The 13,072-nt window shown below is 39.4% G+C and overlaps 1 protein-coding gene across 2 annotated transcripts in view; it reads right to left on the bottom strand.

Annotated features, from left to right (window-relative positions):
* The window catches only part of CDH13 (cadherin 13), a 443,548-nt gene that overhangs the window by 176,599 nt on the left and 253,877 nt on the right, over positions 1-13,072 (bottom strand). For both annotated transcript variants that reach the window (XM_063168107.1, XM_063168108.1), the window contains exon 6: positions 12,908-13,052. In XM_063168107.1, the coding sequence (XP_063024177.1) occupies positions 12,908-13,052 (145 nt within the window). The remainder of the gene's footprint in view (positions 1-12,907; positions 13,053-13,072) is intronic.

Raw genomic sequence — 13,072 nt, 5'->3', positions numbered from 1 at the left:
CCCTCAGATCAGTCTGAGGAAAAATGTGCTTCAGGGCAGGCTTGAGACAACAGAATAAACCCAACAAGTATCTGGGAGAAAAGCTACAAAAAGTTTTACTGGAGCACAAGCCCTCGGTGCTTAGCATCAGGCCATTGAAATTCTTGGCATCAGCTCCCAGTCCTGGCTTGCCAATGGCCCACTTTTCATGCAGCCTATTTTTGTTTAGGGAAAAAACCTTCAGAACATCCTGAATATTAAACCTTTCTTCAAGCTATAATGATCAGGGAGATTAGCTCTGATCAGCAGTTTTAGGCCATATGTAAATTCAGTGTCCCTAGGCAGAGGAGCAAACCATGAAATACCCTTCTCTTCTCCCTTTGGCTGCCAGGAATAAGGAGCTGCTCCACAGATCCTCATTAGTATTGGTCCACATCACCTATTTAGCATTCAACAGGTTGTAATTCCTGGGCCTGTGAGGGACCAGCCTGCAGCTAAGGTACACCAGATTGGCAAGAGAAAATCCACAGTAACAAAGAAACCTTTGCTTCTTTTGGTTTCTCCTAATTAACACTTTTTTTTAATGTTTTCACTCCTTTGGCTGCTGCAGCTCAAGCAAATTTAGAAGTATTTAAGCAGCATCACCACTACCCATCCTCACAGCTTATGCAAAGGCTAAAATCCATAAACTAAGGAAGATTTTTTTTTTCCTCTACTCCAGCATACAGTGTTTAAACCCCTCAGGGCACACCAAAGTAATAGAAGGATGTACCAGCACTGAGTAAATATCACAACACTTTTTATGGAACAATCTATTTAATATAGAGCCATGGTGGGCATGAACAATCTCCCTGCTACAGCCTGGGCGGGAGAGCCTCTCTCCCTGGATGAGGGCTGAGAAAACAATCTCTGCCTTTATCAGGAGATTTGATTTTGTTTCATTTAGGAGAGAGACATCTCCATTCAGCAGCAAAAACACTCGGAACAAAGGTTCTTTGAGAAATGGTTTCCAAATTGTGGTGCCTGGCAGGAGGTGGCACAATCAGCAGCTGGTGATGTGTCTGTGCTGGGGCTGCTCTGAGCACTGCAAGGGCTCCTCTGCTCACTCTGCTTTGAAGAGAATGTTAATAATGCTCTAACTGCTGCTTTAATCTATAGAGTGAGCCAGGCAAACATTCAGAATTTTGATGTCCTTCCCCTACACTTTCCAGTTGGAGCAGCTACTTATAAAGGAACTGACAGACAAATTGTAATCTGCAAAGCAGGAAGAGGGGAAAACCAGAAGGCTTGCCTGCCTGCTTGCTTCCAAAAGGATTCTTCAGCTTGAAGAAAAAAAAATTTAAAAAAAAAAAGAGAGAGGAAAGAAAAATGAGTTAAAACTTTATTCAATAGCAATGAAGCCTGAAGCTGATAATTTCAGCTTTCTGGGATACAGCTGTAGCAATGAGAAAATAAGAGCCCAGAGGATGGATAAACTATATTATCTTAACTAGCAAAGGCAAGCCTTCAAAAAATGAAAATTGGAAGAGAAAAGCTATACTATTAACTTCTTTTTTCCCTGGCTAAGAAAATACGATCAAAATTTCAATTCTTTAGTTGTCTCCTGGTAAGCCTGGAGCACACACCAAGCCTGCTGAAAGTGTAACCTCCCCAAATGAAACTGCCAAATAAGCAAGATTACAACAAGCCCAAGAGGCACGTCTATCTTTTGGCCTTATAATTATTTTGAGTACTGTAGGTTTTTTCCTAACAGAAGCTATGATAGAGTTCAGCTTAAATTCAAGAAGGCAAAACTGTTTAAATTAAAAAAACCAAGAAGTTTGCAAAACAATGCTCGCCAGTGTGCCCAAACAGTAATGTCTGCAATTTCATGATCCATTACCCTGTCTGTTCAAACATGCTGATGTTTCTCCTGTGCCTCTGTTTTCCAGGGCCCCTCTCTGCCACAGCTGGGAACCCATCTCCTGTGTTAAACTTTGGCCAATCTCATTTGGGGGCTGCTCATCCCATCTGCACAAAACGTTGACAGAACAAGATCAGAAGTGGCCATCCTATGTTGATTGCATTTATTGCTAACTTTGCTTGCTAAACCTGCATCTGCTTTGATAACCTTGGACAGCAGTGATGGTAGGTAGTGCAAAATCCATTCACTCACTGCCACACCAGAGATATTTCAGTGTTTCAGGTCCCTCCATTAACAGAATTATGTTATTTTAGTGTTATGTCTATTTTTTCTGTTTCTATCAATATTCTTTCAGTGTCTGGCCACTATTTACCAGAAATTCTCAGAGCAGTTTTAGGGTATGAGCTTTCTCTCCAACACAATTTATCTGAGTAGTCCTTCAACTTGTTCATAGTTTTGCAGAACTTGTCAGACCAAAACCTCAAAGCACTTTTACTTAGCTGCTGCTGGCACTGGAATTACTGTGACTCATGGAAAGCAGATCCCAGATCACAAGAACCCAGATCCCATTTTGCTGGGCCTTAAGACAATGAATTTTTTCTGCCTTAAGACAATGAACTGTTAGTGGAAGAACCCAAAGCAAGTTCAGCTGAAATCCATCACTCATTTTACATTCATCCTGGCCTCATCCTTATAAACAGGAGGAGTGGGGATTTTTATGGGGCAGAGTTTTAAACTGAAGAAGGGCAGGTTTGGTGGGATGGTGGGAAGGAATTGTTCCCTGTGAGGGTGGTGGGGCCCTGGCACAAGTTGGAGAAGCTGTGGCTGCCCCTGGATCCCTGGAAGTGTCCAAGGCCAGGCTGGACAGGGCTTGGAGCAATCTGGGATAGTGGAAGCTGTCCCTGCCATGGCAGGGAATGGAATTTCACAATGTTTGATTAAAAAACTTTCCCAGAGATGGAATGGGATCAGCTTTAAGGCCCCCCAAACCATTCCACGACTCTGTGATTCCAGGGCTTGCCTCAACCCCAGCCCAACCCTGCAAAGTTTAAAATTCCTCTGACAGTGGCACTTCCAAAGCCTGTGGGAGGAAGAACCTATTCTTGCATACAGGAGGAAACTCTAAATTGTTTAATAGTTTGATTTGCTATTATGTGCTACTGCATAAGTTTTATTTTAATATCATGTAACTGCTGTGATTGCATTTTTATAATTGGCACTCTGCCCCAGAGGAGAACTTTTTGAAGAGTAAAAAATGCTACCTAGGTGCTGACTCAGAGAATTTACAGAGTGCTTTGGGTAGCAGTACTTAAGCATGAAGCTTTCCAGCAAAGGTGCTGCAGGTGCTGAAGAATTCAAACTGCCAGATCAATGACGTTAATTAATGGTTCATGCAACAAAATGTAAAAGAAAATTAAGGTGGTGAATTGAATCCTGACAGCAAAGTCCCATACAGAGTCAAGCAGAGATGCTGACAACCTTCTGAAATTTTGTATATTCTAAGAATTCCTTCTGAAATTTTGTATATTCTAAGAAATCCAGGCCTACGTTATGAATCAAAGAGCTGGGATGGTTTTTGCTGCCCTAAATAGGGATGGTTGCCAATTCCATCTCCAAAGCCTCAGATTTGTAGTACAGGGGCTTTTAGAAACAGTGAGCCTGTGTGAATTTCACTGACATTCCTACTGATTTCACAACATGCCAATCCCAGCTGACACAAGGAATTGTCATTTAAGAGAGATCTCTCACAGACACTCCCTTTAACTTCAGATGCCTTCCAAACTTCTCAGACACACCACAGGCTTGATGGCAAGAAATGACAGATAAAAAACTTTCAAATAACACCTCTTTAAAAATTTAAAGCTCCTTTAAAGAAAGATACTGTGTTTATAACTGCTAATGGTAAAAGAGAATGACTGTTCAAGAGATTCCTTTTTAATCAAACATCATGAAATTCAGATTGTAAAAACACACTGAGACTGGCAATATTTTCAAAGACCAAAGGTTGTCACTATAGATGAGAGACTTCTGCTTGGAGCAACAAATAACACATCTTCATCTGAGAGAAGTGAAAAGGGTTTGATGGAATGAATGCACAGAGTTGGGGCGTTTTGGTTGCTTTTTTATTTATTTTTTAACTTTGGTTTTGGGTGCTTTTTGCCCCCACCCAACTGGGGAAACAAATCTTTCTTACCTCTCTCTGTGAGATCAGCTAAACTCTGCCCTTTTAGAGCCTAAATCAGCAAGGCCAAGAAATGCAGTTTCCATGTGTGCTTAATAAAATTACACCCTCGAGTAGACTGGAAGAAAATTCATAATGTATTAATTGAGTGAGTAATCATATGGCCCCATGGACAAGACCTGCAGTGTATTGCTAATTATTTCATTAATTAAAGTAGCTTTGTCTTGAGGTGTGTCTCTCAATTTCAAAACCATGTTAAAAATAAATTTCCCTGCCAAGTTTCCTGACAATGCTTTTGGTGATTAAAAGGAAATGATATTAAAAGTAGACTGTGCTCTTTACCTTTATAATGGAAATCAAATTTTGTTTTTCTCTCAGAGATTCCACAGAGGAAATGGAAACATTTTCATCCAGCAATGTACATCCCCTTTCCTAGATGTGCTGCCATAAGGTTTGCATGGAAAATATTGCTATTTTATACAAAAATCACATTTTTTATAATATTCCTGTCTCTTGAAATTTTATTAAATCCTTCTACTACTCATAAGACCATGTTTTACCACTCTAATTTTAGAATAGAACATTCACACTGTTAAAACACAGATTTGAAGCTGGGACAGAGCTGTCCAAGAACACATCCACTATTGTCACCAACATAATTCTCAGCACATAGTAATCTCCATTTTCAAACTACAAGTGGCGTTTAAGTATAATAAGTAAGCATTGAGGAAAAATCAGTTAAAATTCTTTATCCAAGTTATTTTTTTCTTTTACTTCGGAATCAAAATTTTTTGCCTTCAGAACTTTGACTTGTTCAATAGAAACATGGACCTGAAGTTGTGTATTTTCCATCAAAAATATTCAAAATATTTTCCTGCTCTGTGCTTAAATCATAGAAATGATGAGCTACATTTGTGTCCCCAAAAATCACTGTCTTGAACATGTATCTGTTAATATTTTCTTCAAACCACATTTAAAAGACATTTCTGCTGGAGTTTCCAACATGTACGAGCAGAAGATGGGTTGAAAGCAGGAACTGTGAGATCTCACCTTCAACCCGTCTATCACATTCCCCAAGTGTGAATCGAGCTCAGTATCAGCTGACAGCACCTTTCCCCCTTTCCCTCCACAAGAAAGCCAATAATAAACTTTTCAACATTTCCAGAAAGTTCTTCAGGTACAAAAGTGTCATTTTATGAAAGCCTCTCCTGCTTACTTTCAAGCATGTTAGTGGTGCTCTCCAGGAGAGCTTGACATCTAAAAATAAATGTAATTTCCCACCTATTTTTGGTGAACAGCCATGGAAAAGTGCTATAGAGGAATAGTGTAACTGTGTGTAGAAATGAATAGTGGTGAGCAAAGGGGACATTTTCTGTATTTAACAGATGTGATCTGAATGAAGAAGTCAGAGTTCCTTTTTCTAGAAGTTGTGCTCAGTATCTTAAAGCCAAGTGAACTATTTTGAATATTTCTATAAAATAACACAAACCTGTTATACTGCAAAAATAGGTTACTGTGGGGTCATTCTCACTAAGGTTTCCTTTCCTATTGCGATTGCTTTCACTCTTCCAAGGGTAATGTGCAACTCCTTTGTGACTTCGTGGGATGACAGACTGCAATTTAAACTCCCAATATTTAATGATGGGGAAGGAAGAAGAACTGTGAGGGCATGAAATAAAGGGAGAAATTAGAAAAAAGAATAAAGAAAAATGTGAACCTACAGTTAAAAAATAATTTTAAGGCACTATCTGATAATAGCTTTCAGTTAAAATTGAAATTAATCAGGTTAACCTGAAAGGGAATAAATAATCCTGCCATTGTGCAGTGCTGAGTTTTCCATTCATGTCTCCCACAATAAAATTAGGATGGATGTGTCTATTGGCACACTGAGGCAAAGCCTGCCTGCACTGACAATTTATTGGGTTTTTTTGCTTTGGCACTTGGAGCAATGTCCCTGTTCCTGTCACCTGCCCTGGTGACACCAGCCTGGGATTTACACCCAGCTCAGTGTGAGCACAGGGTGGGTGGGATGGGGCTTCAACGCAGCATCCCTGCCACCAGCCTGGAACCACATCATCAATTTGTGGCACATCATTGCAGCTCCTGGGGATTTATCACCCTTTCCATGAGCATTTAAAGGATCTGGGTGAAATATGGTGGAGTGGCTGCTGCCAGGCCCCTGACTCCTGCACTGGCCTGCAGAGGGGATGGCAAGGCAATACCCACAAAGGGTGATTTAGAAGTGAATAAACACAAACTGAGGGTTTATACCACGAATAAGGCCTGCCCAGAGGGCTGCAGCAATGCTCCCTCCCTGCAGGCTGCCACACAGCCATGAGATTTTTCACAGAATGCTTTCCTGGGACTGCAGGATCTTTCAATTTATTGATTACATGGATGAGTTTATCTCATGTGTCCAAAGTGCTCGGAGCTTTAAAGCTCATCCCTGGCTCTTCTGAGAGAACAGAAGGAGATGCACAAAACAGGTGCAAAAGCCCAGGTGCAAAAGGCACTGTTAAGTAAATTGGTACATAAATTTCCTTTTGCAAACAATTACATCCCAAACTGCACAAATTCATTTGAGCCCTTGTTTTCCAGTACCCAGCAAGAACTCCAGTATTTTTTTTTTAAATTCATTTGTTCTTTGATTAAGATGATACTCATTTTTATTTCATGAGCCTGGGCTATAATGCCAAAGGAGCCCAAACTCATCACTGCTCTGTGCAGGGAGCTGTGAGCACTTCACTCCATGAATTGCCCAAGGCTCAGAGACCATCATGCTTTTACAGCCTTAAACATCAGGCATCAATGCTGATCTGGCCATAAGGATGAATTTTGGTACATACATAGTGTGTAACTATGGAAAAAAAGAAAAAAGCTCATTTTAGCAGGAGGGACAGCGAGCACACAGATCACTTGTGCAGAGAGGCAGAGGGGATTTTTTGTGCAGAGGGGATTTTCTGTCTGGGACTGAAGCTGGTGACTCATTTCCAGCCCTCCCAAGCAGTTCACTAACTCTACCTGTGCACCTGAGCTGCTCTGGAGCCTTCCCTGGGTTTAACTCCATTCTGCTGGAAATCAGAACTAACTGAACCCTGGAGCCTCCTGCTCCCACACGCTCCCATCCCACACCCAGCCTGAGGGATCTGCTAATTGCTACACACCAGATTATTTGAATTTCCTCCAAATGCGCTGCTTTAACCACACTTGCATACCTGAGAACCTGTTAATTACTTGCTTTAATGGGTTATTCCTTTCCATTTCCAGCGGGCAGATTACAGTGGATGTACAGCTTTGTCTGCCATCATGCAACAAATTATTAGTAAATGCAAATCTGTACCTACACAGTAACTAAAATATACCAGAATCCCTAATAAAAGATCAGATATTGCAGAGAGATGAGCTTATATAGACAAATATATGCACATCATGCATATTAAAAAAATAGATATATCTATACACACACACAATAACCATATTCATATACAGCTGTATTTTATTCCACACAGATCTGTGAAAAATTTCCTACTGGGATATACAAAGCAGCTGTGCATAATTAGCCTGGCTGCTGCTTGGCTTCTGCTTGGAAATTTAAATATTGACATTACAGATGTTTCTACCTAGTTCCCATCCCTTACATTTACAGGCCAGATTACAAAGGGTTTTGAGGCAGCGAGCGGAGTTTTGCTGAAATGCAGATGATTAATCCCAAGAAAGGATGGCTGAAAGTTTGCCATCAGCAAGTTTTCAAGTTTGCCCAAGACTGAACATATCTGTAAGAAAAGGAACTTGGAAACTGCTCTGCTGAGTTATACCCAAAGCTGAGCATTCCATCTCCAGTAGGAAGGGCTGGGGAAAAGATGTGAACCAGGCTGGTTTAACAAATAAATATTTATTCTTTAGCTTCCTTTGAGTCAGAGCTTCCTCATCCACAGTTTCACTCCAATTTATTATTTTGTTTTCTACAAGAGCTCATAGCAGTAAGTCTCATAATTAAATATGTAACATTTGACAACTCAAATCTCCTCTAAATCTGAATATTGCTGCGAGTAACAATGCTAGGAATCAAAAAACTTCAGGTTCAAATATTAATTTTGAGATAGTTTTGAGGTGAATTTTGTGAGATATTTCTGTTTGCAGGTCAGATCTGTAGATACTTCTAAGTTAATACTGCAAAAACCCAACTCAATAGAATACCAAGAAATAAACATTTATGCACAACACTGAAATTTCTGTGACAAAAAAGACCCAAGTGTCACCCTAACCCTGGTGCAGACAGAATGAGAAGACTGGAAACTCCAGATTCTACTTTTACCGAAATAAAAAATATTATATCCTTTACTATCCTTTTCTAATGGTTCTTTGTGACTTAAAAAAAAAAAAATTAATCTTTCAGCAAAAAGATAGCTTGTCAAACACCCTTTGATTTCCCCCTGTCCCCTGGGATTTATAGGTCAAAAGAAAGAAGAAGACTTTGACATTTCACAATTTGATTCATTTTACAGCTTTGGCAACCTTCTTCTGCAACAGGTCAGCAAGGATTGCAGGGCACAAATAAAGAGAATCTGGAAAACAGTATCAGAATATTTGAAATGTATCAAAGCTGGCAACAGGTGTGTAAAAGTCAATGATGCCAAATTTATTTTTGTCACTTTGCTAAGCCAGCTGGGCTGTTGTTTCTCTTTCATGGACTCTTTTGACTCCATCTATCATATACAATCCCATTTGTATTAATCTGTGTATTAAACTTAGGGTAAGTATTAAAAAAATCAAAAACAACAGCCAATCAATGAACCTGGCAGGTTGTTCTAAATAAAAAGGCACCATTTCAGCACCAGTTTTCATTTACCTGAACCACTGCACTATTTTCCAGAGTGAAACGATATTCAGCCCCTTCCTTTTTCCAGCTCCACAAATTACTATTTTATGATACTGCAGAACCCTCTAGGCTATTCTTCTTAATTCCTTCTGTTTCCTCTCTAAATGTCTCCAAGTGTCCCTTTATTTCCAGCAATTATTTATAGACATCTGTCAGTCCAGGCTCCTTGGCTGGGATGCAATGGATCCAGGCTATTTTGCAGCACAGAAAACAAGTTACTTTCTTTAAATGCAATTCTCAAGCAATTTTGCTAAACCACTGCAGTTAAGATTTTACCCCACTGGGTTTGCAGCACACTGTTGTAAGTCACATCATGTCAGATGTGTTTAAAATAATTTCTGTCAAGTGCCTCCAGCAAGAGAAATGAGGTGGATGCCAGGTTCATTGAGCCCTCCTCCAATTTCCAATCTCTAAAAGTGAGATATCCAAAGGTTTCTGCCTGCCTGTGGAATCTATGGGATTGGGGCCACCCTCATTAATGTGCTCGGGTGAGGCTGCTGCACAACGCAGCTCCTCAACCCTTGAGCTGGCAGCTGGGAAAATCAGAGATCTACAGGAAATAAACTGGGTCATAATTCAGAAAACAAAAACGTGAGAAATCAGCAGTGCAGCGAGCACAAAACCCATTACAGTCAGTCCAGAAATTGCCATCAGTGTCACTGAGCCAGGCTCTGCCATTATTTTCCTGGTACAAATGTGCTGACTGCAACCTCATCCAGGAATGGGAGCTGATATAAATATAAAAACAACAAATCAAACTGGTTCTCCTGTCTTCAAACAGTTTCTACTGGTCTTCCAACTCATTTATTTATGATAAAAAGCCTCCAAGTTTGCAGTCCCTGCAGGAAAAGGCCTAATAGAAATCTCAGCACATCTGTGGTCACTTTAAGCACACATTTGAGTGTACTTTGTTAGGATTTAACTCTGGGCTATTTTCAGAACGATAACAATTTTCCCTGAAAAGACCTAATTTACTGTAACTAACTATATTATTAAATTTCCCTAGGAATGATATATCAAGAAATAAATCTGTAGCAATATCACCTAGCGGTCACATATTTTTATCATTAATTATAAGGTCTGGCAAGCCCTAGCTTGAAATTCAGCTGAATACTCATTGTAATGTAGTTTGTGCTCTCAGTAATTATAGGCAGGTATTGCCTCTCCAGGAGTGTGATGGCACATAAATTGTAGGTGTCCAAATAACCAGTGGTGTTTACTGGGATCTTAAAAGTCACACACACAAAAATGTGAATGGCCTTAGCAACATAAAAAAAAAAAAAATATTTAAACACCATTCAAGCCATCCTCACTGGGACTGTGCTCAAAAGGCTCTTTAATTATTCATAGATTAAATAAATACAAAAATCATACACTGTTTTCTCAAGTTTTGGTGGATTTATATCTATATCAGATAGAAGAGAAAAAAAGAGTCCTAAAAGGGGCTTGGCACAACTTTTCACTGTAATTTCTGTGTTTATGTAATTTCTGAGCAACAGAAGCAAGAATGTAGCTTTAAGACAGAAACACATTGAGTTAAAAACAAAGAAAGTTTGGAGTTTTAGAGTTTAAAATATCGAAAAAAATTAAAGTAGTTAAAAAGGTAAACCAGAAGTTAAAAATTCAGAATTTTAAGTTTGGGTATCATAACAAAATTAACTAATAAAGCATACACTATGAGTCCATAAACTGAAATATTTAAGTATTGGATCAAAAATATAAATATCTTTATTAACAGCATTTTATTAATCAAGAAATCTTTAAAAGGTCTTATAACTAAGGATCTTGTGACCTTCTGAAGCATGCTGTGAAGATGTGACTGAAGTCACCCTTCCTACCTATATAGAAGACGAGAAAAATAAACACCATCATCTAAAAACTCAGAGATCCCATCTCTAATTCATTCAAAATTCCTTCAAGATTCCCATCCAAATCCTTCCTTTTGCAGCTTCAGCAATGAAATACAGCGCAATTGCAATGCAAAGGGAAGGACTCAGGAATTCCACTTGCCAACACATCAGGATTCCTCTCAAGCTGTGCAGTGCAACCTTTGATTTGGAGCAGCACGACAGCTGGGGGGGCCCTTCCAGCCCAGAATATTCTCTGATAACCTCTGTGATAAAATAGCAGAGCCTGATGAATAATTTGAAGATTTGTGCCAGAAGTTGGGAAGAACTATGGAAAACAAGGCCAGGAAATGGAGGCTGAGTGGGTGCCATCTGCACAGAGAGCTGTGACTGATTCCAGCCCACCCTGATTCCACAGGTTCCATCGTGCACAAAATAATTCTGCAAGCATTGGTGCTCTTGACACCAGGCAAATGAGGTTATAAAGTTTAATGTGATGAATACCTGGAGGGTAAGGGAGGGAAGGTAAGGGAGGGAAAGTTGAGAAAAATTATTCAAACTTTGGCCAACAGGAAAGACAATCAAAATGCTAAATGATACCTGAGTGAGTACCAAACAGCAATAGGAGAAAATGGATGAAACTATTACAGAAGAATTCACTGGAAGGTGGGCTGAGAAACATCTCTACTGAATCAGAAGTATAAACTTCAATATAAGGAGTGGGAAGGAAAGGAAAACAAGGAGAGTTTATGGATAATAAAAATAGAGGATTGCCAGTTAAAAAATGTACTAGAGACCTACAAAAGAAAAGAGAGTTCTGCTGGCAGCTGTATTCTCAAATATGAAACGTTTCTTGTTTGGCTGAAAGGATCATCAATATCTTCATTACATGTTTATCACAAGTGAGGTAAATAAACATTTACCTCAAAAATTTAATCTGTTGAAGGAGCAGCTTGTAATGTATTTCATAACCACAGGTTTTTAGATATGAAGAATTCTATGTGAAAATGCAAAATTCACCAGAAAGCACACAGAATATAAGGGAAGAGTTTAACTTGGATGGTTATACCCACATTAAAACTTGGAACTGTATCGTACTCTTGTAGAATTTCCTCATCAGACAAAATCAACAGGAAATTTAATCAGAACATTTTCCTTACTCACTTTAATTATCAATGTGTTTTTGTTTTGTTGCAACGGTTGTATCTGCATTTACAACATCTGTTTATCAGCATTGTTCAGTATTTCAATCTCCCTACAACATTAGTCTATTCATAATGTGCTTCCCATTTATTTGTGTTATTTACCAGACTCATGCTACATAAACAAATAAAAACAACCCTTCCAGTACCTAAACTTACAGGAAAAAAAAGTGAAATTCCCACTCTGCACAGAAATTGCTCATGGTATTTGGTTTGAATCTTAATCATATCCTAGGGGCTGTCTTCATTGATTCCAGAGATGAAGACAAAACATGAACCTAAATCAAAGCTCCTATTTCCAACTAATTTCTGGGTATTTTCCTTTTACTTTTTGTTACTGCAGAGACTCATTTTTCAAAAAATTATTACCTGTTGTCCTTAAGTTGTACTGCTCCTGCTTCTTTTCACAGAGGAAGAATCCAATGAGCCACCAAATCAGCAAGAAAACTTGTACAGAGTGACAATAATGCATTTATCAACAGAGGATTTGTTCAGGCTCTGTCATATTCACATTCTCTGGAAAAATCCCTTTGCCCAGGATTTTTCTCCTGTGAAGGTAAGAAGCCTCAGAGGAAAAGAAAGCAATTCTTATCTCATTTGCTTCTCCTGTGTTGTGCTCACATGTGGAATGAGTTTGGAGATTGTTTACCCACAGGTGATTGTTCCATTGGATTCTGCTGTGAGTTGTTTTGACTCTTTGGCCAATCAGGGCCAAGCTGTGACTCTGGAAAGAGTTTTCATTATTATCTTTTTAGCCTTCTCTAAGTATCCTTTCTGTATTCTTTAATATCCTATAATATCATAAAATAATACATTAGCCTTCTGAAAACATGGAGTAAGATTGATCATTCCTCCCTGCCATGGGGATTCCTACAAACACAATAATTTCCAGAGCTGTGGGTGGCTGGCACTCACCTGTGGCAGATCCCTCCATGACGTGCCCAACGTAGGGGCCCTCCTTGAACATGGGCCTGTTGTCGTTCTGGTCGATGACCGAGACGTCCAAGCGCACCGGCCCGTCCAAGGTCTTCCCGTTCATATCCACCACCTCCACCTCCAGCTGTGGGAGCAGAAAAAGGA

This window comes from Melospiza melodia, chromosome 13 (assembly GCF_035770615.1).
Source record: "Melospiza melodia melodia isolate bMelMel2 chromosome 13, bMelMel2.pri, whole genome shotgun sequence".
NCBI classification, from domain to species: Eukaryota; Metazoa; Chordata; class Aves; order Passeriformes; family Passerellidae; genus Melospiza; species Melospiza melodia.
Note: the sequence above shows the minus strand (reverse complement) of the source record. Positions and strands in the feature narration are given on the sequence as shown.